This window comes from Pan troglodytes, chromosome 13, assembly GCF_028858775.2.
Source record: "Pan troglodytes isolate AG18354 chromosome 13, NHGRI_mPanTro3-v2.0_pri, whole genome shotgun sequence".
Classification (NCBI taxonomy): Eukaryota; Metazoa; Chordata; class Mammalia; order Primates; family Hominidae; genus Pan; species Pan troglodytes.
The window spans coordinates 135,377,745-135,398,220 of NC_072411.2; the positions used below are offsets into that span (position 1 = coordinate 135,377,745).

Consider the following 20,476-nt stretch of genomic DNA (forward strand, 5'->3'; position numbering starts at 1 on the left):
TTGTGGGAACCTCATGAAGTGTGTATACACAAAGCCCACTTCAGTTAGATGGTGTGGCCTATTGATCCTAGGCTACAAACCCGTATAGCATGTTACTTTACTGAATACTGTGGGCAACTGTAACACAATAAGTTTTTGTGTATCTAAACATTAAAAAGGTACAGTAAAAATATGGTATAAAAAGAAAAAAATGGGCTGCGTGCGGTGGCTCATGCCTATAATCCCAGCACTTTGGGAGGCCGAGGTGGGTGGATCACTTGAGGTTAGGAGTTCAAGGCCAGCCTGGCCAACACGGTGAAACCTTGTCTCTACTAAAAATACAAAAATTAGCCATGCATGGCGGTACACGCCTGTAACCCCAGCTACTCGGGAGGCTGAGGCAAGAGAATCGCTTGAACCCGGGAGATGGAAGTTGCAGTGAGCCGAGATCACGCCATTGCACGCCAGCCTGGGTGACAGAGCAAGACTGTGTCTCAAAAAAAAAAAAAAAAGAAGGTGGTACACCTGTATAGGGCACTTACCATGAATGAAGCTTGCAGGCTTGGAAGTTGCTCTGGGTGAGTCAGTGAGTGAGTGGTGAATGAGTGCGAAGGCCTAGGACATTACTATGCACTGCTGTAGACCTTACAAACACTGTACACTTAGGCTACCCTACATTTATTTTTTAAATTTTCTTTTTCCAATAATAAACTAACCTTAGCTTACTGTAATTTTTTATTTATAAGCTTTTTATTTATAAACAATTTAATTTTTGACGCTTTTGTAATAAAATGTAGCTTAAAATACAAACACATTGTACAGCTGTACAGAAATATTTTATTTCTTTATATTCTTAATCTATAAGCTTTTTTTCGAGTTTTAAAATTTCAAAACTCTCATTTACATTGACTTTTTTGTTGAAAATTAAGACGTAGGCTGGGCACCGTGGCTTATGCCTGTAATCCCAGCATTTTGGGAGACCGAGGTGGGCGAGTCACCTGAGGTCAAGAGGTCGAGACCAGCCTGGCCAACATGGCAAAACTCTGTCTCTACTAAAAATAAAAATATTAGCTAGGCATGGTGGTGCGCACCTGTAATCCCAGCTACTTGGGAGACTGAGACAGGAGAATCGCTTGAACCCAGGAAGCAGAGGTTGCAGCGAACCGAGATGGCGCCACTGCACTCCTGCCTGGAGCAAGGCTCCGTCTCAAAAAAAAAAAAAAAAAAAAAAAACCCATAAATGCACACATTAGCCTAGGCTGAAACAGGCTCAGGATGGTCAATGACATTATCACCCACCTCCACATCTCATCCCATGGAAGGTCCTCGGGGCAATAACATGGAGCTGTCATCTCCTATGATGACAATGTCTTCTTCTGGTTACCTCCTGAAGGACCTGCCTGAGGCTATTTTATAGTTAACATTTTCTTATAAGTAGGAATACACTCTAATGATAAATAATATCGTAAACACGGAAATGAGTGACAGTTGTTTATCATTATCAAATATTATGTACTGAACAGAATTGTACTGTTACGCTTTTACACAACTGGCAGTGCAGTGGGCTGGTTTGCACCAGCATCCCCAGAAGCATGTGAGTAATGTGTTGCGCTGTGACGTGATGACAGCTACAGCAGCACTACGTGATGGGGATTTTCCAGCTCCATTATAATTTTGTAGGACCTCTGTCCTATATGCAGTCCATTACTGTGGTACATGACTATTTGTGGAGCCCCACGGGTAATTCTCAGAGGCAGGTGATGCCGAGAACTGCAATGTTAAGAAGTAACTGTTTAGGCTGGGCACAGTGGCTCATGCCTGTATTCCCAACACTTTGGGAGCTGAGGCAGGTAAATCATTTGAGGCCAGGAGTTTGAGACCAGCCTGGCCAACATGGTGAAACCCCATCTCTACTGAAAATACAAAAATTAGCCAGGTGTGGTGGCACACTCCTGTGATCCCAGCTACTCAGAAGGCTGAGTCAGGAGAATTGTTTGAATCCGGCAGACAGAGGTTGCAGTGAGCTGAGATTGCCCCACTGCACTCCAGCCTGGGCAACAGAGTGAGACCCTGTCTCAAAAAAAAAAAAAAAAAAAAAGGACTTAACTAACTGTTTGGCAGAATCAATGAAAACTAAAAATGCACCTATTCTGTGATTCAGTAATTCCGCTTTGGTGTGTGTTCAAGAGAAATTTGTATATTTGTTCACCAAAAATAGGTATAAGAATGTTTAGCCGGGCACGGTGGCTCATGCCTATAATCCCAGAGCTTTGGGAGGCCAAAGCAGGTGAATCACCTGAAGTCAGGAGTTCGAGACCAGTCTGGCCAACACCGCGAAACCCGTCTCTATACAAAATTAGCCGGGCATGCTGGTGGGCGCCTGTAATCCCAGCTACTCAGGAGGCTGAGGCAGGAGAATCACTGGAACCTGGGAGGTGGAGATGGTGGTGAGCTGAGACCATGCCACTGCACTCCAACCTCAGCAACAGGGCGAGACTCCATCTCAAAAAAAAAAAAAAAAAAGAAAGTTTATGGCAGCCTTGTTTGTAATCTTCAAAACTGAAAACAACCCAATGTCCATTAACAGTAGAGTAGATAAATGTGATACTTATAAACAATGGAACTTTTATAAGCAACGAAGTGGCTGAAGGAGTCCAACATAAAAGAGTATCTACTGAGTGAGTCCATTTATATACGTTCATATAAATTAATCAATGGAGATGTTAGTCACACTAATGCTCACCTTTAGGAGGCTCTGGTATTGACAAGGAAGGCTTATGAGGGAAGCTTTAGGATGATGGCGGTTTTCTATATCTTGCTCTGGGTAGTGGGTAAGTGGGTTTATACAAACCTAAAAATGCATGGGACTGTACACTTATGGTTAGTACACTTTATGTAAGTTGTACCTAAAGTTTTTTTTAAAAAGTGAATGGTTCAGAAGTAGAGAGAATGAAAATAAAAACTTTTGTTTTTTTTTTTGAGATGGAGTTTTGCTCTTATTGCCCAGGCTGGAGTGCAGTGGCGCAATCTCAGCACACCACAACCTCCACCTTCTGGGTTCAAGCGATTCTCCTGCCTCAGCCTCCTGAGTAGCTGGGATTACAGGCAAGTGCCACCATGCCCGGATAATTTTGTATTTTTAGCAGAGATGGGGTTTCACCATGTTGGTCAGGGTGGTCTCGAACTCCCGACCTCAGGTGATCCACCCGCTTTGGCCTCCCAAAGTGCTGGGATTACAGGCATGAGCCACCATGCCCAGCCTGAAAATAGAACATTCTTGAAAGAAAATTGGTAAAAGGAAGAAAAGAGAAAAGTAATTGAAGGAGATGACAGAGATAAGCTCTTTCAGGATGAGTTCCTTTATGTTTGTAGACAGAGAAGAAACAGCTAGAACATGAGGGGATAAGGATATTGATAAAAGAGGGTTGTTATTGCCAGTTTACCTTGTCTATCCCACCTAATGGACATCTTGCTCATCATTGCAGCCTGAGGCCCTGGAGAGGGCTTGTCATATAGTATTAATAGATACTGTTTGAGTGATTGGATAAGTAGGTAGACGGGTGTGTGAATGGTCAATGGATGAGTGGATGGGTGCGATGGATGGATGGATGGATGGATGGATGGATGAAGAGATGGATGGATGGATGAATAGGTGAATGGATAGGTGGGTGGGTGGGTGGATGGATGGATGGATGGGTGGATAGGTGGATGGATGGGTGGATAGGTGGATGAATGGGTGAATAGATGGATGGATGGATGGATGGATGAATGGGTAGGTGGGTGGGCAGATCGGTGAATGGGTAGGTGGGTGGGCGGATGGATGGATGGATGAGTAGATGGATGGATGAACAGGAGAATGGGTGGATGGATGGATGGATGGATGGATGAACAGATGGTTGGATGGATGAATAGGCGAATGGATAGGTGGGTGAGTGGGTGGATGGATGGATAGATGGATGGATGTGTGGGTGGGTGAATGGATGGATGGATGGGTGGATAGGTGGATGAATGGATGAATAGATGGATGGATGGATAGATGGATGGATAGGTGAATGGGTAGGTGGGTGAATGGATGGATGGATGGGTGGATAGGTGGATGAATGGATGAATAGATGGATGGATGGATAGATGGATGGATAGGTGAATGGGTAGGTGGGTGGGCAGATGGATGGATGGATGGATGGATGGATGGATGGATGAGTAGATGGATGGATGAATAGGAGAATGGGTAGATGGGTGGGTGGATGGATGGATGTGTGGGTGGGTGGAGGGAAGGATGGATGGATGGATAAATGGATGGATAGGTGGATGGGTGGATGGATGGATGGATGGATGGATGGATGGATGGATGGATGGATAGGTAAATGGGTAGGTGGGTGGGCGGAGGGATGGATGAATGGATGGATAGGTGGATGAATGGATGGGTGAAGGTTAGGTGGGTGGGCGGAGGGATGGATGAATGGATGGATAGGTGGATGAATGGATGAATAGATGGATGGATGAATAGGCAAATGGGTAGGTGGGTGGGTGGATGGATGGATGGATGGATGGATGGATGGATGGATGGATGTGTGGGTGGGTGGAGGGATGGATAAATGGATGGATAGGTGGATGGGTGGATGGATGGATGGCTAGGTCGGTGGGTGGATGGATGGGTGGGTGGGTGGATGGATGAGTGGATGAATAGGTGGATGGGTGGATGGATGAATGGACAGGTGGTTGGATGGATGGGTGGATGGATAGATGAATGAATAGGTAGATAAGTGGATGGGTGGATGGATGAATGAATAGGTGGGTAGGTGGATGGATGGATGGGTGAATGAGTAAAGATGGGTAGATGGGGAGACGAAGAGGTGGATAGATGGATGAATAGAACTGGGAGTGGAAGCTGAAGTGTGTTATTAAAGTAAGTGGCTGCAGAAAGTGAGCAGAGACTGAGTTGAAAATACAGGTGGGGGTTCATCTGAGTCAGAAAGAAAGTAAGAGAAGGTGAAGATACAAGGGATACTGAAGTAGTCAGGAGGATAGGTGAGGGAATACAGCAAGGTGAGTTATCTTATCTAAAGAAGAAGGCATGGCAGTGGAGTCTGGACTTGAGCCATGTGAAAAAAGTTTAAAGCCACCTACAGGGAAATTCTATAAAAAGCCAACAGCCGATGAATTTGAGGATTACAGAGGCCACCAGTTAATCTGTTCTTTTACTGATTAAAAAAATAATAAGAGGCATTTTATAAAGCCTATGACTTTGATTTGCAGATGAAGTACAACTTGCCTTCCTGGTGTGACCGAGTCCTCTGGAAGTCTTATCCCCTGGTGCACGTGGTGTGTCAGTCTTATGGTGAGTCCAAACACTGGGGAAAGCAGAACAGGATCAGAGAATGGCACCAAGCTGGGAGGTGTGACTGCCCTAAAATCTAAGGGCTTCAGTCTGTTGATGTGTCAAAGGGAGGAATTCACTGTAACCCTAATCAGGCGACCTGGAAATGTTGATGCTTCCCTGCCTGTCTTGTGCTGCCACCTAATCCATATCCCCTGCTTTAGGAGACATTTGAATTATAGAGCACTTTTTTTCTTTTTCTTTTTGAGATGGAGTCTCACTCTGTCACCCAGGCTGGAGTACAATGGCATGATCTCATCTCACCACAACTTCCACCTCCTGGGTTCAAGCGATTCTCGTGCCACAGCCTCCCCAAGCAGCTGGGATTACAGGCTCCTGCCACCATGCCTGGCTAATTTTTGTATTTTTAGTAGAGACGGGGTTTCACCATGTTGGCCAGGCTGGTTGCAAACTCCTGACCTCAGGTGATCAGCCCACCTCGGCCTCCCAAAGTGCTGAGATTACAGGCATGAGCCACCGCGGCCGACCTGGAGCACTTTTTTAAAAATTCAGTTTTATTTCTTTTGAAAAGAACATATTAAGTGTGAACCATATGGAAGTGTTTTTGTAGGTCAGAAATAGTTATTGGAAATTCATATGGCTCAAACTAATACATGTCACAAGTGTGTACACATATATACACATATATATTTGGGGAGGTTTAACCATAAATTGAGTTAAATTGATTTTTAAAAGGCATAACATGTAATATTAAAATAAATAATTATGGAATAAGTTATCAAAACAATTAAGAAATAACTGTTAGCCAGGCACTGTGCCACGTACCTATAGTCTCAGCTGCTCAAGAGGCTGAGGTGGGAGGATCGTTTGAGCCCAGTAGTTCAAAACCAGCCTGGGCAACGTAGACTCCATCTCTGAAAAAAATGAAAGAAAGAAATGACTGTTAACTCTTGACCCTCAAAGTTGAAGGTGCACTGAAGGAGTTCTTAATTGCCTGAATGCTTATTCTGAAAAGCTACTGATTAGTTCCCATTACTTACAAAGTGAGACCTTAAAAATCCACAGAACAGAGTTGCTTTGAACACTTCACTGACTGAGAATTGTGGTATTTTATTATGTATGTATGTATTTATTTATTTATTTATTGAGACGGAGTCTCTCTCAGTCGCCCAGGCTGGAGTACAGTGGCAAAATCTCGGCTCCCTGCAACCTCCGCCTGCCAGGTTCAAGTGACTCTCCTTGAACTCAGCCTCGGACTCCCGAGTAGCTGGGATATCAGGCACGCAGCACCACACCTGGCTAATTTTTTGTATTTTTAGTAGAGATGGGGTTACACCATGTTGGTCAGGCTGGTCTCGAACTCCTGACTTCAGGTGATCCACCCGCCTCAGCCTCCCCAGGTGCTGGGATTACAGGCCTAAGTCACTGCGCCAGGCCCAGTGGTATTATTTTTAAAACACTGCGAATTCCCACACAATGGCCTCTAAAGGATGGCCACCCCGGTCCTTGGAGCAAGGAGAGGGGTGGGGGAATGCTGCCCGCTGGCCACCTTTGTGGCTCCCACTCTGTCTCTGGGGACTGGCAAATTTGGTCTCACTTATTTAACTCTGGTCCTATACATTGAACTGACTTCCATTCCAGTGCATGTCTCCTCCTACTGCCCAGAAGGGCCCAGAGCAGCTACCCTGAAATAGTTTAACACACGCACCCTGCATTCCTTGCTGAAGCACTGAGCTCTGTCTCCCAGAAGTGACGTCACTAGACAAACTTCACACAACACCTTTAGATGTGTGGGAAGGCAACCTGCCCTCGTAGCCACGGCCAGGGCATTGTTCCAGCTTCCAAAGCTCAAAGTGCCTGAGTCCTACCCTCTGCCTGCAGCCTCCTCACTTGTGCATTCCCTCCCTGCCACCCGTCGGACTCTCCAGGCCTGTCACTCCTTCCCAGCCACACGCAGGGTCAACCCTGTCAATACTGTCCTTCCCACATCCTGCAGCTCCGTGCATCCTGCCAATTCTTGTCTCAACCATCTGTCTGCTTCAGCCAGCCTCTGCCGAGAGTCAGGAGATAGTGGAGGCTTGTAGAATTACCACTTACTGTTTTGCACCTAAACTTGGCATTCAAAACTGCTCGACAGTGGAGGCTTTAGAGAAAGAGGAGGGAGATCAGTCCGGAAGTGGCAATGAGGAGCAGGAAGGACACCCTTTGCCCCCACCTCTGGGCCCGGAATATGAGGGTTGGGGAGGAAAACAAGCCTCACCAGAGAGGCAGCAGTGTCTTCCGGGGAGGGCCGGGTTTGGGAGGTGACAGGAAGATTAAAGATACAGGGAATTTTGCTAATGATATTTCATTGAGTGCCAGAGGGCTCAGTAGAAGCGTTTAATGAGTTGGGGTTGAGGGGAGGCAAGATGTTGGAAAAGAAAAGGGAGTGAATGTCCAGAGCTCAGGAAACAGGGGTGACCTGGGAGCCTCAGTCTTCTCATGACAATTAACATAGCAGGCGTATCAGCTGTCTATTGCTGCATAAAAAACTGTCCTAAAACTCAGTGACTTAAAGCAAACATTTATTTGCTTGTGAGTCTCTGCGCTAGGCTGAATTTGGACTGCTCACCTCTGCTCTAGTTGGTGTCATCTGGGCACACTCAGGCAGGAGCCCATCAGATTTGGGGTCGGCTGGCTGTCAGCAGGCATAGGGGTGGTACTCATCATCCAGCAGGCCAGTGCTGGCTTCTTAGCTTCCTGGTCTCAGGGTTCCCAGATGCGAGTGTCACCAATGGAAGTTCTTCTTAAGGCTCTGTTGGCCTCATGTTTACTAAGGTCCCATTGGCCAAAGAAAGTCACATGACCAAGCCCAGACTCATGGTGGGAGGGGACCACAGAGAGTGTGGTTACTGGGAGGAGGACTGGGTCTTTGAGGGTCACCCATCTTACAGTCCACCTCCTAGGCTTAAGGGCACACTGTAGTGCCATTGCTATTATGTTCAGTACATATCTGAAATATTCTGAGAATGCTTAAAAAAAAAAAACCCTGCTCGTCAACCCATTAAATTCTCCCTGGAACACCCCTCCTCCACTGCCACAGCAAACCTGTACCCCTGCGCTCAGCCTGACTCCCCACCTCCATCCTCTCCTGCCTCACACAGCACTGGACCTCACTGATTTCTTCCTGCTTGTGTCCAGTTTTTTGTTTTTTTTGTTTTGTTTTGTTTTGTTTTTTGAGACAGTCTTTGTTATCCAGGCTGGAGTGCAGTGGCGCCATCCTGGCTCACTGCAACGTCAGCCTCCCAGGTTCAAGTGATTCTCCGCCTCAGCCTCCCAAGCAGCTGGGATTACAGGCGCCCACCACCACGCCCGGCTAATTTTTGTGTTATTAGTAGAGACGGGGTTTTGCCATGTTGGCCAGGCTGATCTCGAACTCCTGGCCTCAAGTGATCCACCCACCTTGGCCTCCCAAAGTGCTGGGATTACAGGCGTGAGCCACCGTGCTTGGCCTCAGGTCCAGTTTTTAGGCTGATGCCCTCGCATCTTCCTCCCTCCTGTCTCAGAGAAAGGGTAGCCTCCTCTTTCTTTCCTGCCTAGCCTGTGCCCCTGGACCCTTGACTCCATCTATTCCTTCTCCACTACCAACCAGTGCCCCCACTCCCATCCTTCTCTCCTGTCCCTTTCTCTGTTCTGTCTCATAGTTTCCATGTGTTTCTCTGGTGATCCTTAGTAAGTGAGCTTTTTTTCTTTTCATGTTTATTAGCCATCTGTATTTTTTGGTGAATTTTCTGTCCATATCCTTTGGTTGGTTGAAGGGTAGAGTGTTTATCTTTTTCTTGCTGATTTGTAAATGCTTTCTAAAAAGGATGCCAAGTCTGTTTTATCACCTTCTTGGTCTCCTTTGCTGGCGGTTTTTCCTTTGCCCGCCCGTTCATGGTTGGTGTGCCCTGGAATTCCATCCTCGTCTCTTCTCATCCTTCGTGTGAAAGCCCAGACATGCTCAGGTCTTCTGCTTCCACCTAATCCTAAGACTCCACATCTAAAGATGCATCTCCAGCCTTGAGTGCCCATTTCCTGCCAGGCATCTCCAACGGGCTATCTTGAAAGAACTGTCTTTCTAGAACTGTCCTCTTCCTCTTGCCCCTTCCCAAAGTGCTCTGCTGCCTCCATTCTCACCCGAGCACCAAGCTCCTTAACAGAGTTTTCTACGCTTAGCATCCTCCGCTCTCTCCCGGTTCTATGAGGCATCATGGGATGGAAAAGGTGTCCTGTCTCTCCCACCGATGAGCTGAGTGGCCTTAAGTCCCCTTCCCACCCTGTGTTTGGGGCTCTTCATCAATAAAATAAAGTGAGCCAGGCATGGTGGCTCACGTCTGTAATCCCAGCACTTGGGAGGCTGAGGCGAGTGGATCACCTGAGGTCAGGAGTTCAAGACCAGCCTGGCCAACATGGCAAAACCTCATCTCTACAAAATGCACAAAAGTTAGCTGGGCATGGTGGCACGCACCTGTACTCCCAGCTACTCGGGTGGCTGAGGCATGAGAATTGCTTGAGCCTGGGAGGTGGAGGCTGCAGTGAGCCGAGATCGTGCCACTGCACTCCAGCCTGGGCAACAGAGCAAGACTCTGTCTCAAAAATAAGTAAATAAATAAATAAAATGATTAGACCAGAAAAATCTCCATGGTTCACACTCCCTAATCAATTCAAAAAGTCTCAGGTCTTTAGGAAAAATGAGCACAGGCTTCTTTTGTCCATGGAGGAGGCAGTGTCCACACTGTCTTCCACTGAACACTTTAAGCATTGCTGTGGAAGGACAACAGGACAACAGGTGCAAAACTTCGCACTTCTGGAGGGCTCCATAACTAAAGTTTCTTTCTGCTTTAGGGTTGCCATCCTTGGCCTGACCGGAAGGGCTTCTCCTTCCTTGCTTAAAAATGCCTTCCCTCCCCTGCAGGCAGTACCAGCGACATCATGACGAGTGACCACAGCCCTGTCTTTGCCACATTTGAGGCAGGAGTCACTTCCCAGTTTGTCTCCAAGAATGGTAAGCAAAGGACGGTGTCTGTTTCTCTGTTTTCCTCAATGACAAGGAGTGTTGGGAGCTTGTCTTCGGGTGACAGTCAGTGGTCTGCATTAGAGGAAGGCTCATTTTTCCAGGCAAGTCCACAATATCAGTCAGTTTCTTCATGTCCCAGCCACAGCACAATTGCAGTCCAGAGAATTTACTTGCTGTGCTTAGCAAGTATGTCAGCCTTTTGAGCCTCAATTTTAGTCTGAAAACGTGGGTAAATCAGTGTTTACCAAGGTGTGGCCTGAAGACACTGAAGATAATTCTCTGGGTGGGGTGGGAGGAGGGGGCGGGGGACATGAATAAACATTTATTAGTAATGCCTTTATTTTAACATGTTTTACATTTATGTCTTCTGTTTAAGGCAAGCACCATTGCTTTTCCATTTAGTATTGTGATATACCTTATTCAGCTACACTTAATTTTAAAAAGTGAGTCTATTTAGAGAAAATATGAAGTAAAGAGTAGCACAGGTGCGTGGCAGGCAGAGATGGTAAAAATCGTTAAGATGGGATGCAAATGACTGAGTTTTGGGAAACACCACAGTAAATAATATTTAGATTTGCAGGTAATTTTTCAAATAATCCAGCTCAGCCCTGGTTGCCAGGCCACCCTCATCCCAGCTGGGCCAGGTGTTCTCTGTAATGTGCCCATCCAGCCCTTGGCCTAGGTGACCAGGGAGCCATGTTGTCTCTGCCCAGTCTCTGCTTCTGCGGTCAGCCCAGTAGTCACCGGGCTCCTTTAGGAAGACCAAGCGTAGGGGACCCAAATACAAGGAAAGACCATCTTGCTCTGTGTCCTTCATGCCCTGGGGGACATACGTGAGGCCAGAGCACTGTCTTCCTGGGGTGCTCTTATCTATCCTATTGTATCTAACATCCATGGCCCCAGAAATGTGACCTCCCTCCTCCACCCAAGCCTTGACCCACCATCGTGTCTCCTTCCTAAGTCTGGCCACTGTGCCTTTCTAGAATCTTCCTAGTCCTTAGGCTGGACCTCTTCCCCGACTTCCACCCATCTCTCCTTTCTCTGAGCTCCTGCAGCCTTGAAGGGGTTGCCCTTGCCATCTCCTCCTCTATTCCGGGGTAGGGCATCCTCCATGTCAGGCTGGGCTTCCCTCCACGGGGGCTCAGTACACAGCAGATGCTGGAAAACACTGATCACGGGGATTGAGCATTGACAGGGCATCTACCTAAGCCAAGCCTGGACTGGGCACTGTGGGGTTTAGAAAGAGAAAGGAAAGAAGGAGGGATGTGAGGGATGGAGGAAGGAAAGGTTTGTTCATGGTCTCCGAACAAGTCTCTGTTCTGTGGCTCAAAATTTCTATGAAAGGACAGAACACTTGTTTAAAAGCAGCTTAAGGATGCTTGCAAAAGCATCGTCTAAATTAATACAGTTGCAGGCAAGTTAACTCTGTACAAATGAGCTTATGGAGTCCAGAGTAAGGAGTGGGGATAACTGTGCCTAAGGGAGAGAGAGCTGCTAGCACTCATTATCTGAACTCAGAAACAGCATTGAGCAACCGAGCCATTGTACAAAGTCTTTTTGCTGGAACTAGCTGGGAGCCTGAAATGGTGGGGGTATTGCCTGAGGTCACATAGCTTTAGTGACAGAGATGAAATGAGGTCCGGACTCCTGGGACTCTGCATCTTTCTGCCCCACTCTGCCCTGGCCAGCTCACGATGCATCAGAGAGGTTGAGGATGCTCGGCTGGGTGCTGGATTTCGCTGTAGCTTTAGTTCTCCTCCCACTAGACTCCCACCTTCCTGGGACCCTGAGAAGGAGCTCAGTATGTGGCATGAGAACTAATTTGAAATGCTCCATCTCCAGGCACATTGTGGAACTGAATCCGTGTTCTCCCCTGTTCCAGGTCCCGGGACTGTTGACAGCCAAGGACAGATTGAGTTTCTCAGGTGCTATGCCACATTGAAGACCAAGTCCCAGACCAAATTCTACCTGGAGTTCCACTCGAGCTGCTTGGAGAGTAAGTGGCTGCTGAGCCACCTTCTGGGCAGAACTGCCCGGAGCCTTCTTATAAACACCTTTCATACTTGGCACTTTGCCCCATATCTTCTCTCCCTGGAAAGGACTCACGAAGCAGATCAGAGAAGTGGGGCTGCAGGTGGATGACTCAAGGGGACACTCAGTTATTGTGAGGGGTCCCCCTGTGGCCTGTGCAGCCCTAGGGGCAGGGGTGGCCATGAATGTACTGACCCCTCAGTCCCTTGTAGGTGGCAAGCAGGGTCCAATCCCTGGCCCTCAGGGCGGACTGTGACCCACTCTAGGTTCCCTGCAAGCTGGGGCTCTGACTCAACCAGAGAGTGTTGGGCCCAGGTCCAGACCTCAAAGAGCCGGTGTGAGGGCCTGAGCAGCAGCTGCCTGTTGTTGCCCTGGCCCCTCTTGCTCGTTGGAGATCACAGCGTCTTTCTCGGGGGGACTGCAGCATCTGAAAGCAAGCAGGAGATGGACAGGCTCCCCTGAGCCAGCAGCATTTAGCACAAACTGTGTTTAGGAAACACCCTTTCTGGGTGACATTTCTAGGCAGATTGTCTAAAGCTGTTTCATGGCTAGGGAAGAGCTGCGTGTGTCCAGCCGTCTTCGCTGAGATGGTCTGCACAGTGGTCAGGGGAGGAAAGGGGGGCATCACCCCCTCAAAAGGGCATTTTGTGAGGGCCTGGCTGGGATGCTTCCAGAAATCAGGAAGAAGTGTGTGCTGCCAATTCTGCCCCTCTGGTCCCTGCCTCCTTCTCCAACTGAGGTGGGCCCAGGCCTGGTGCTAGAGCGGCCTTTGCCACTGAGTCCCCAAGCTCCAGTTCACCCAGCAGGGTCAAAGCGGTTCGAAAAATGATGAGGATTTTTGTGCGGGTGTTTTTAATAAACTATCAAGACAGTTCCATACATTTCTATGGAAACAGCATATTAGGAAGCTTAAATTAGAATTTCAAAAGGCTGCTATCTTGAGTGGCGTGGGACGAGCTGTCAAGTTTCCTAATCTTTTTGCCTATGATGTGATGATTTCTTTGTTGCCTGGTTTGTTGCAAAGAGGAACTGAAAAGGAGGGGGAATCTCTTTGATTTTCCTAAAAATAATTAGACCATGTTGGCAAATGACCAATCCCTGCACAAAAACAGAATCCCCGGCAGGCCTGACTCCTAAATGATGCTGAGGCCCCGAGATAAAAAAAAAAGAAAAAAAAAAAAAGGAGAGAGCACATCTTCCTAGGTCTGGGTGGGGTGACCCCAGGGAGTCTTTTCTGTCTGGTTCTTGCTCTGTTTTCTGAAAACCAGCCTTTTTGTCCTCCAACAGGTTTTGTCAAGAGTCAGGAAGGAGAAAATGAAGAAGGAAGTGAGGGGGAGCTGGTGGTGAAGTTTGGTGAGACTCTTCCAAAGGTAATTCTAGAGCAAGGCATTCCCCAGAGGGAGATTTGCATTTACTAGGCCAGTAGTACCAGCCAGTGGCAGAGCTATGGCCAGGCCTGACCAGAGGAAGCAGGAATCTCATAGACCAAATGTAGAAAGAGACCCACTCTAGGAGCAAGCTCTCGCTCAAGGTGGTTCATAACACACTTTACAGCAGTGGGTATGTGGCCTTATTATTCCTAAATGGTTTCAGTTCCCCTAAAGGATCACAGAAGGGATCTAGAGGTCAGCTCGTCTAACCACATGATTTTGCAAAGAAGGAAACTCAGGTGCAGGGCCAAGCGCTGTTTGCTCATGGCCTCATGGTTGCAGTAACACACCTAGGACGCAACCCCAAGACCCCGATCCCCTCTTTGACGCTTGTTTTCCTATTCAGTGCTGGTTCATAGAATCTAGTACAAAGAGGCGTAGAGAGGGGTCCATTGGCTACTGATCATACACTGGTGAACACACGAAGTACTTGACATGTCTGTGGCCCTGCGAGAGCAGAAGGTGGAATTGGAAACACTCAGCCAGACCTTAGTGGGAACACATTCTTCTTTGCTATAGAAAAAATGGTTTTCTGGCCTGGTGTGGTGGCTCACACATATAATCCCAGCACCTAGGAAGCCAAGGCAGGGGGATTGCTTGAGCCCAGAAGTTCAAGACCAGCCTGGGAAACATAGTGACACCCCATCTCTACCAAAAAAATTTTTTTTCTTTTTTTTCTCTTGTTTTTTTTTCTTTTTCTCTTTCTTTCTTTCTTTTTTTTTTTTTTTTTTTGAGACAGTCTTGCTCTGTTGCCCAGGCTGGAGTGCAGTGGCGTGATCTCGGCTCACTGCAACCTCGACCTCCCAGGTTCAAGCGATTCTCCTGCCTCACCCTCCTGAGTAGCTTGGACTACAGATGTGCACCACCACACCCAGCTAATTTTTGTACTTTTAGTAGAGATGGGGTTCCTCATGTTGGCCACGCTGGTTTCAACTCCTGACCTCAAGTGATCCACTGGTCTCGGCCTCCCAAAGTGATTAGAGGTATGAGCCACCGCATCCAGCCTAAAACATTTTTTTAAAATTAGCCAGACATGATGGCGCATGCCTGTAGTCCTAGCTGCTCTGGAGGCTGAGGCGGGAGGATAACCTGAGCCTAGGAGATCCAGGCTGCAGTAAGCTATGATCATGCCACTGCACTCCAGCCTGGGTGACGCAGTGAGACGCTGTCTCTTTTTTTGTTCATTTGTTTTTCTACTGAAACTGCTTTTGTGGAGCTAAATTGACAGTGGAGATGTTGGGTGTCCTTGAGTACAAGCTTATTATGAGCTTATTAGTTGTTCATGCTGGGTGGGAAGTGGAGTTTCTTTCTCACGCCATGAGGGAGGGGTGGAATGAAGGGGAGTCCCAGGCCAGGCAGATCCATCACAGGAGGTGGGGCGTCTTGGAGGCTCCCCTAGGAGATTCCCTCAGAGGTGACACTCGAGGTGAATTTTAAAAGGACAGTCTTAAGCAGGCAGAGGGACCATTCTCTCCTGAGACTGGGGTAGGATGTTGGCAGGTTTCAGGGGGCTGGACCCACATTGGCATTAACCTTTGATTGGAACCAACTCTCAGGCCATGTAAAAAGGCCATGTCATCTCCGGAGCAAAGGCTGATGCCTGAACTCCAGATTCCCCCAGCTGCGGCACAATTCCAAATGACTCAGAGGCTGCGGCCAGCTCACATGGCTCTGACTGGGGTCTCCCACTGAAGCCCCAGAAGAGCTGTCAGAAGTCCCTGTTCTGGGGCTGTCTTCAGGCCCCTGAGTCATGGGGGCTCTGGGCTCCAAGGAGACATTTCTGCCTCACCCGGCCCAAGCCCGTCCTCCTGCTCCTCCTCCCTGGCTGCTTCCAGGCAGGGCCTGAACAGTAGTTTCTTCCTTTGGTGAAGGTGGAAAAGAGAGCAGCACCCCATTCCACAACATGTTCACCCCCTGGTCCAGCTCAGGGACCCCTAGGGCCCCTGTCTTCCTCCACTCCCCACATCCTCACAGCCGCCAAGTCCTGCTGTTCCTCTTGCCTCTGTCCCCTCCCTCAGTCCCCCTGCCCCCTCCCAGGGGGTCCACTCCTCCTGTCTCCTGCCTCTTGCTGAGGCATCCTGAACGCTGATGGATCTTTCTGGAATGCCTCTCTGATCCTGGAGTCCCCCTCTTTATCCGGTCGACTCCCTGTTGCCCAGTGAGGCAAGCAGCCTCATCTGCTGTTCCCACAGGACTGCAGGGGCCTTCACCGTCTCCTGCTCCCTGACCCCCGCCCCACCCCTGTTGCCTGGCAGCCTCCTCTGTTCACCCTGTAAATCCCTGCTGTGGCCCCCTAGATAGTTCTCCTCCCTGCCACCCCCTGCCAGGGTGGTGGTGTCGCACAGAGACATTTGTTGTTCAGATGTCTGTCACCCCATTTCCACTCCATCCCAGGGAGGACCGGGTCTTCCTCCAGCATCCAAGAACCCCAGCTCTGGCCCTGGGTCTAGCTTAGAGCCTGACATCACCTCATGCCAGGAGCCAAGTGATAATTGGTGCAGCCGTAGAACCCTGGAGTACCCAGAGCTCCAGTGCAGTTTCCAGTCATCTGTTCTGGAACTTTTTTTTGAGACTGAGTCTCGTTCTGTTGCCCAGGCTGGAGTGCAGTGGTGCCATCTCGGCTCACTGCAACCTCCGCCTCCGAGGTTCAAGCGATTTGCCTGTCTCAGCCTCCCGAGTAGCTGGGACGACAGGCACACCCCATCAAGCCTCGCTAATTTTTGTATTTTTTAGTAGAGACGGGGTTTCACCATGTTGGCCAGGCTGGTCTTGAACTCCTGACCTCAAGTGATCCACCCACCTCGGCCTCCCAAAGTGCTGTGATTATAGGCATGAGCCACTGCGCCTGGCCTGGAACTTTCTGAATGGAGATATAGTGAGTCTGCCCTGTTGGCCAACATGGTGCCCAGAGCCCTGTACCAGGAGCCTTTTGGTGTCTGGAAAGGAAGCGAGGGAATCGCCTAGAACAAAGTATCACCTTTTTATTTGGCCCTTCTGTATGGGAGTCATCGTGAGAAACAGCCCCACATCTGAAAAAGTCATAACTCGTAGCAGACGAGGAGCTAGTGTGCGTGTGATGCTCCTCCCTGCACTTGCCCGGACACAGCCCCCACTGGCCAGTGCTGTGCAAAGCCTGTTAGCAGCAACACCCCCTGCCAGCCAGGCCAGCAGGGCCTCTGGGGGAGCTGGCACTCCCCAGCTCTGGAAACTTGCTCGCAGATGGAATGTGGGAGCCTGTGTCTGTCATTCGCTGAGCCACACACCCAACAATCGGTAGGACACTCCAGGCCCAGCTGGGGGCTCTGCCAGGATGGACACAGAGGCTGCATCGTCCCTAGATAGGGGCAAGCCAGACAGGGGCAGGGCTGGGATGCAGCCACAGTCCTGGAGGGGGCCAAGGAGAAATTCTGTGCTCTGTGGGGGGAGCCTGGTGCAGGGTGGAGTGCATGGATCATTCCAGACCTGGTGCCTGGCCCCACTTCCCCGCCAGCCTGCCTTCTCCTCCATGACCCTGGCCTAGGGATGGGAAGGAACGGGGGCAAAGGATGGGGCCCATCTGGGGTCAGGCCTTCTTGCTGGGACCTGGGAGCCAGCTCAGTTTAGGAGGCCTGGGGTGCAGCGTGGAGGTGAGGGGGACAGGGAAGGAAGCTAACCCCCACCTTGCTGGACAGGGTGTATGTGAAAGCTATACCCCACCTGCTCTCTTGGGTATGGACAGCAGAGATTTAGATCTGATTACTAAGAACACCTTTCGTCATCTTCATCCACTTGTCCACCCACCTGTCCCCTCACCTGTCCCTTGCCCATCAACTCCAGTCCTGTGCCCTTCTCTCTGCAGCTGAAGCCCATTATCTCTGACCCTGAGTACCTGCTAGACCAGCACATCCTCATCAGCATCAAGTCCTCTGACAGCGACGAATCCTATGGTAAGGGTCTGTGGGCAGGTGCCACACCTGCCTGTGAACTGGCGGCCTCTGACGTAGCATTGCCTTCAGGGAGAGCTCACCTGGCACTTCCGGTCATAGGCTCCTGCCTCTCCTTTCCTCCTCCCAGGGCTGCTAGTGGGACCGTCACCACTAAGTCATCCTTCCCTCCCCACTAGGCTTCTGGGCAGGACAGCCAGCAGTGGCAACCCCTTCCATGTATTGAGCCTTCCCTATGTGTGAGATCTGTGCCAGGCACTTTCCAGTATCATGTGATATAACCTTGACAAGACCTTACTGTTCTCCAATGAGTAAACAGAGGCTCAGAAAGATCAAGTGACTTGCCCGAGTCATATAGGTAGTGGTGGCTGTGCCCTAATTTGAACCCAGGTCTGCCTGCCCTTCTCTGCTTCTCAAGTGTCCTGAGTCAGCCTTCTCAGCTCACAGGTCTGGAGCTGCGGACTCCCCTGTGCTGACCCAGTCTCTAAAACACCTGCTCAGGCACAAAGGGGCTGCTGCTTCTGCCCCCGAGGAGCCACCCTCTGCCCGAAGACCCTCTCTCCCCAGCCAGAGCAATTTGGGCTGAGATGTCGTTCAGGGTCCCCTGAGTGGGACTTGGGGTGCTGGAAACACCAGCTCAGGGCTCTCTGGTCTTCTGCTCAGCATCGCCTGGTGCCCAGACCAGGCAGGCTGTGGAGGCCCGTGGCCAGAGAGACAACAGGGGCTTTTGTACCATCTCTGCCTGTTTGTGGCTCCAGCCCAAAGTCAGGCTCACCCTTGCTAGACCACATGTGTGGCTAGACCATGGGGTGAGAGAGGCAGAGAGAGCCTGGAGGGGACAGAGAGAGGCAGGAAGCAGGAGCCAGGCCAAGCCTCTCCTTACAAGCCAAGCTAAGAGCAAATACCTTATCCCGAGGGCAGTAGGGAGCCATTGAAGATTCAAGCAAGGAAGTAACAGGATCAGATTCGCATCTTGGAAATCCGCATCTGCAGTGATCAAGATGACAGATGAGTGAGCCAGAATAGAAGTACTGACAGTAACAAAGGAGAGAAGCGGATGACATTGAGAGGAATGGAGTAGAAAACTGTCTGGGCCTGGGATTGGGGAAAGGGTCTGTATTAGTCTGTTCTCATGCTGCTGTAAGGACATACTTAAGACGGGTAATTTATAAAGGAAAGAGGTGTAATTGACTCACAGTTCTGCAGGGCTGGGGAGGCCTCAGGAAACTTACAATCATGGCAGAAGAGGAAGCAAACACATCCTTTTCACATGATGGCAGGAAGGAGAAGTGGGTGCCCATCGATAGGGGAAGCTCCTTATAAAACCATCAGATCTCTTGAGAACTCACTCACCATCACCATCACTATCACTATTGAGAAAAGGACGGGGGAAACCACCCCCATGATTCAATTATCTCCACCTGGTCCCTCCGATGACACATGGGGATTGTGGGAACGACAATTCAAGAAGAGATTTGGGTGGGGACACAGCCAAACCATATCAGGGACTGAGTGGCTGCATGAATGATGCTTCCACTTCTTGCACTGGGTTAGATGTAGTGCCGCGGGTAAGGGAGACCAAGGCACAGCCACAGCATATGAGGAAGACCAGAATGCTGTTGTGCTGGGGACACCATCACAAGAGTTGGGTCAAGGAGAGGGTGTCGTTACAATAGCAAATGTGGCCAAGGGACCCAACACAAAGACCAAGCGTCTCTTAGATGGACAGACTCAGACCATCAGCAGACTTGGTGAGCGCAGTGTCCGTGGAAGGGCTGGGGTGACATCAGACCTTAGCACTTAGGAGCGAACAAAGCATGAGGAGGGAGGCAGAGGAGAATGCGCCTGGGTCAAGGGAGCACATTTATCCATGTGCTTATTTATTTGAAATGGAAAACCTTTGAATACTGCTCGGTGGAAGTCACTAAAGAGGAAGAGGCTGCAGACACAAATGAAAGCCCCACGCATAGTCTCCCATTGTGCAGGCTCTGCCAACACCTGGGTGTGGGCACTGTCGCTCCCCTCCTTGGGGAGGTGAGGAAAGGAGGCTGGGAGACCTGAAGGTCATGCAGCTACTGAGCAGCTTGTTGGAGGTAACTACGTGATCTTGGGCCTGAGCCCAGGCAGCTCTTCCCCGTTCCCAGTGCAGCACTGGCAAGAGGGTCCCCAAGCCGGAGGAGGGGTGGGAAGAGCTTGAGGAGTGTGATGGCCCTAATAGGGATCCCCTCGTCACGGATGCAAGAGCATCTGAATGGCTGCTGAAATGTTTGAAGCTTTGTTAGCAGGAAACAGGCAGTACGCAAAACACACGCTTCATTTTCTCATTCAAATCCTGTATTTCTGCGACATGGCAAGACCATGTCTTTAAAAATAATATACTGTAATCCTCCTTTGTTTCTTCCGCTTCATATTCATACTCACAAACAGCATATCATCAAAATAAAAAGGAAAAACATCAACAGTCTCATTCCAGTAATCATTTTTATTTTGGTTTCACATTTCCAGCCTCATACATAGGCATACCTAGATTTTCATACTTACATCACAGAAACATCATTTTATACTCTGCTTCCCTCACCTGGTATTAGATGAAACACATTTTCCATGATTCTCCTGCCCCATCTTTGTGACTGTTCCTTTTGATGGCTGCATTATATTCCATGGACTTACTGCATCCTCATTTTAAAAGTATTCCTCATTTTAAAAGTACTATTATTGAGGCTCTGTCAGTTGTTTT

At 49.2% G+C, this 20,476-nt stretch overlaps 1 protein-coding gene across 5 annotated transcripts in view; it reads left to right on the forward strand.

The window, feature by feature from the left end:
• Positions 1-20,476, forward strand: part of INPP5D (inositol polyphosphate-5-phosphatase D) — a 149,026-nt gene that overhangs the window by 113,407 nt on the left and 15,143 nt on the right. For all 5 annotated transcript variants that reach the window (XM_016950726.3, XM_016950727.3, XM_063790880.1 and 2 more), the window contains exons 18-22: positions 5,236-5,317; positions 10,254-10,343; positions 12,238-12,351; positions 13,674-13,756; positions 17,655-17,742. In XM_016950726.3, coding sequence (XP_016806215.2) covers positions 5,236-5,317; positions 10,254-10,343; positions 12,238-12,351; positions 13,674-13,756; positions 17,655-17,742 — 457 coding nt within the window. The remainder of the gene's footprint in view (positions 1-5,235; positions 5,318-10,253; positions 10,344-12,237; positions 12,352-13,673; positions 13,757-17,654; positions 17,743-20,476) is intronic.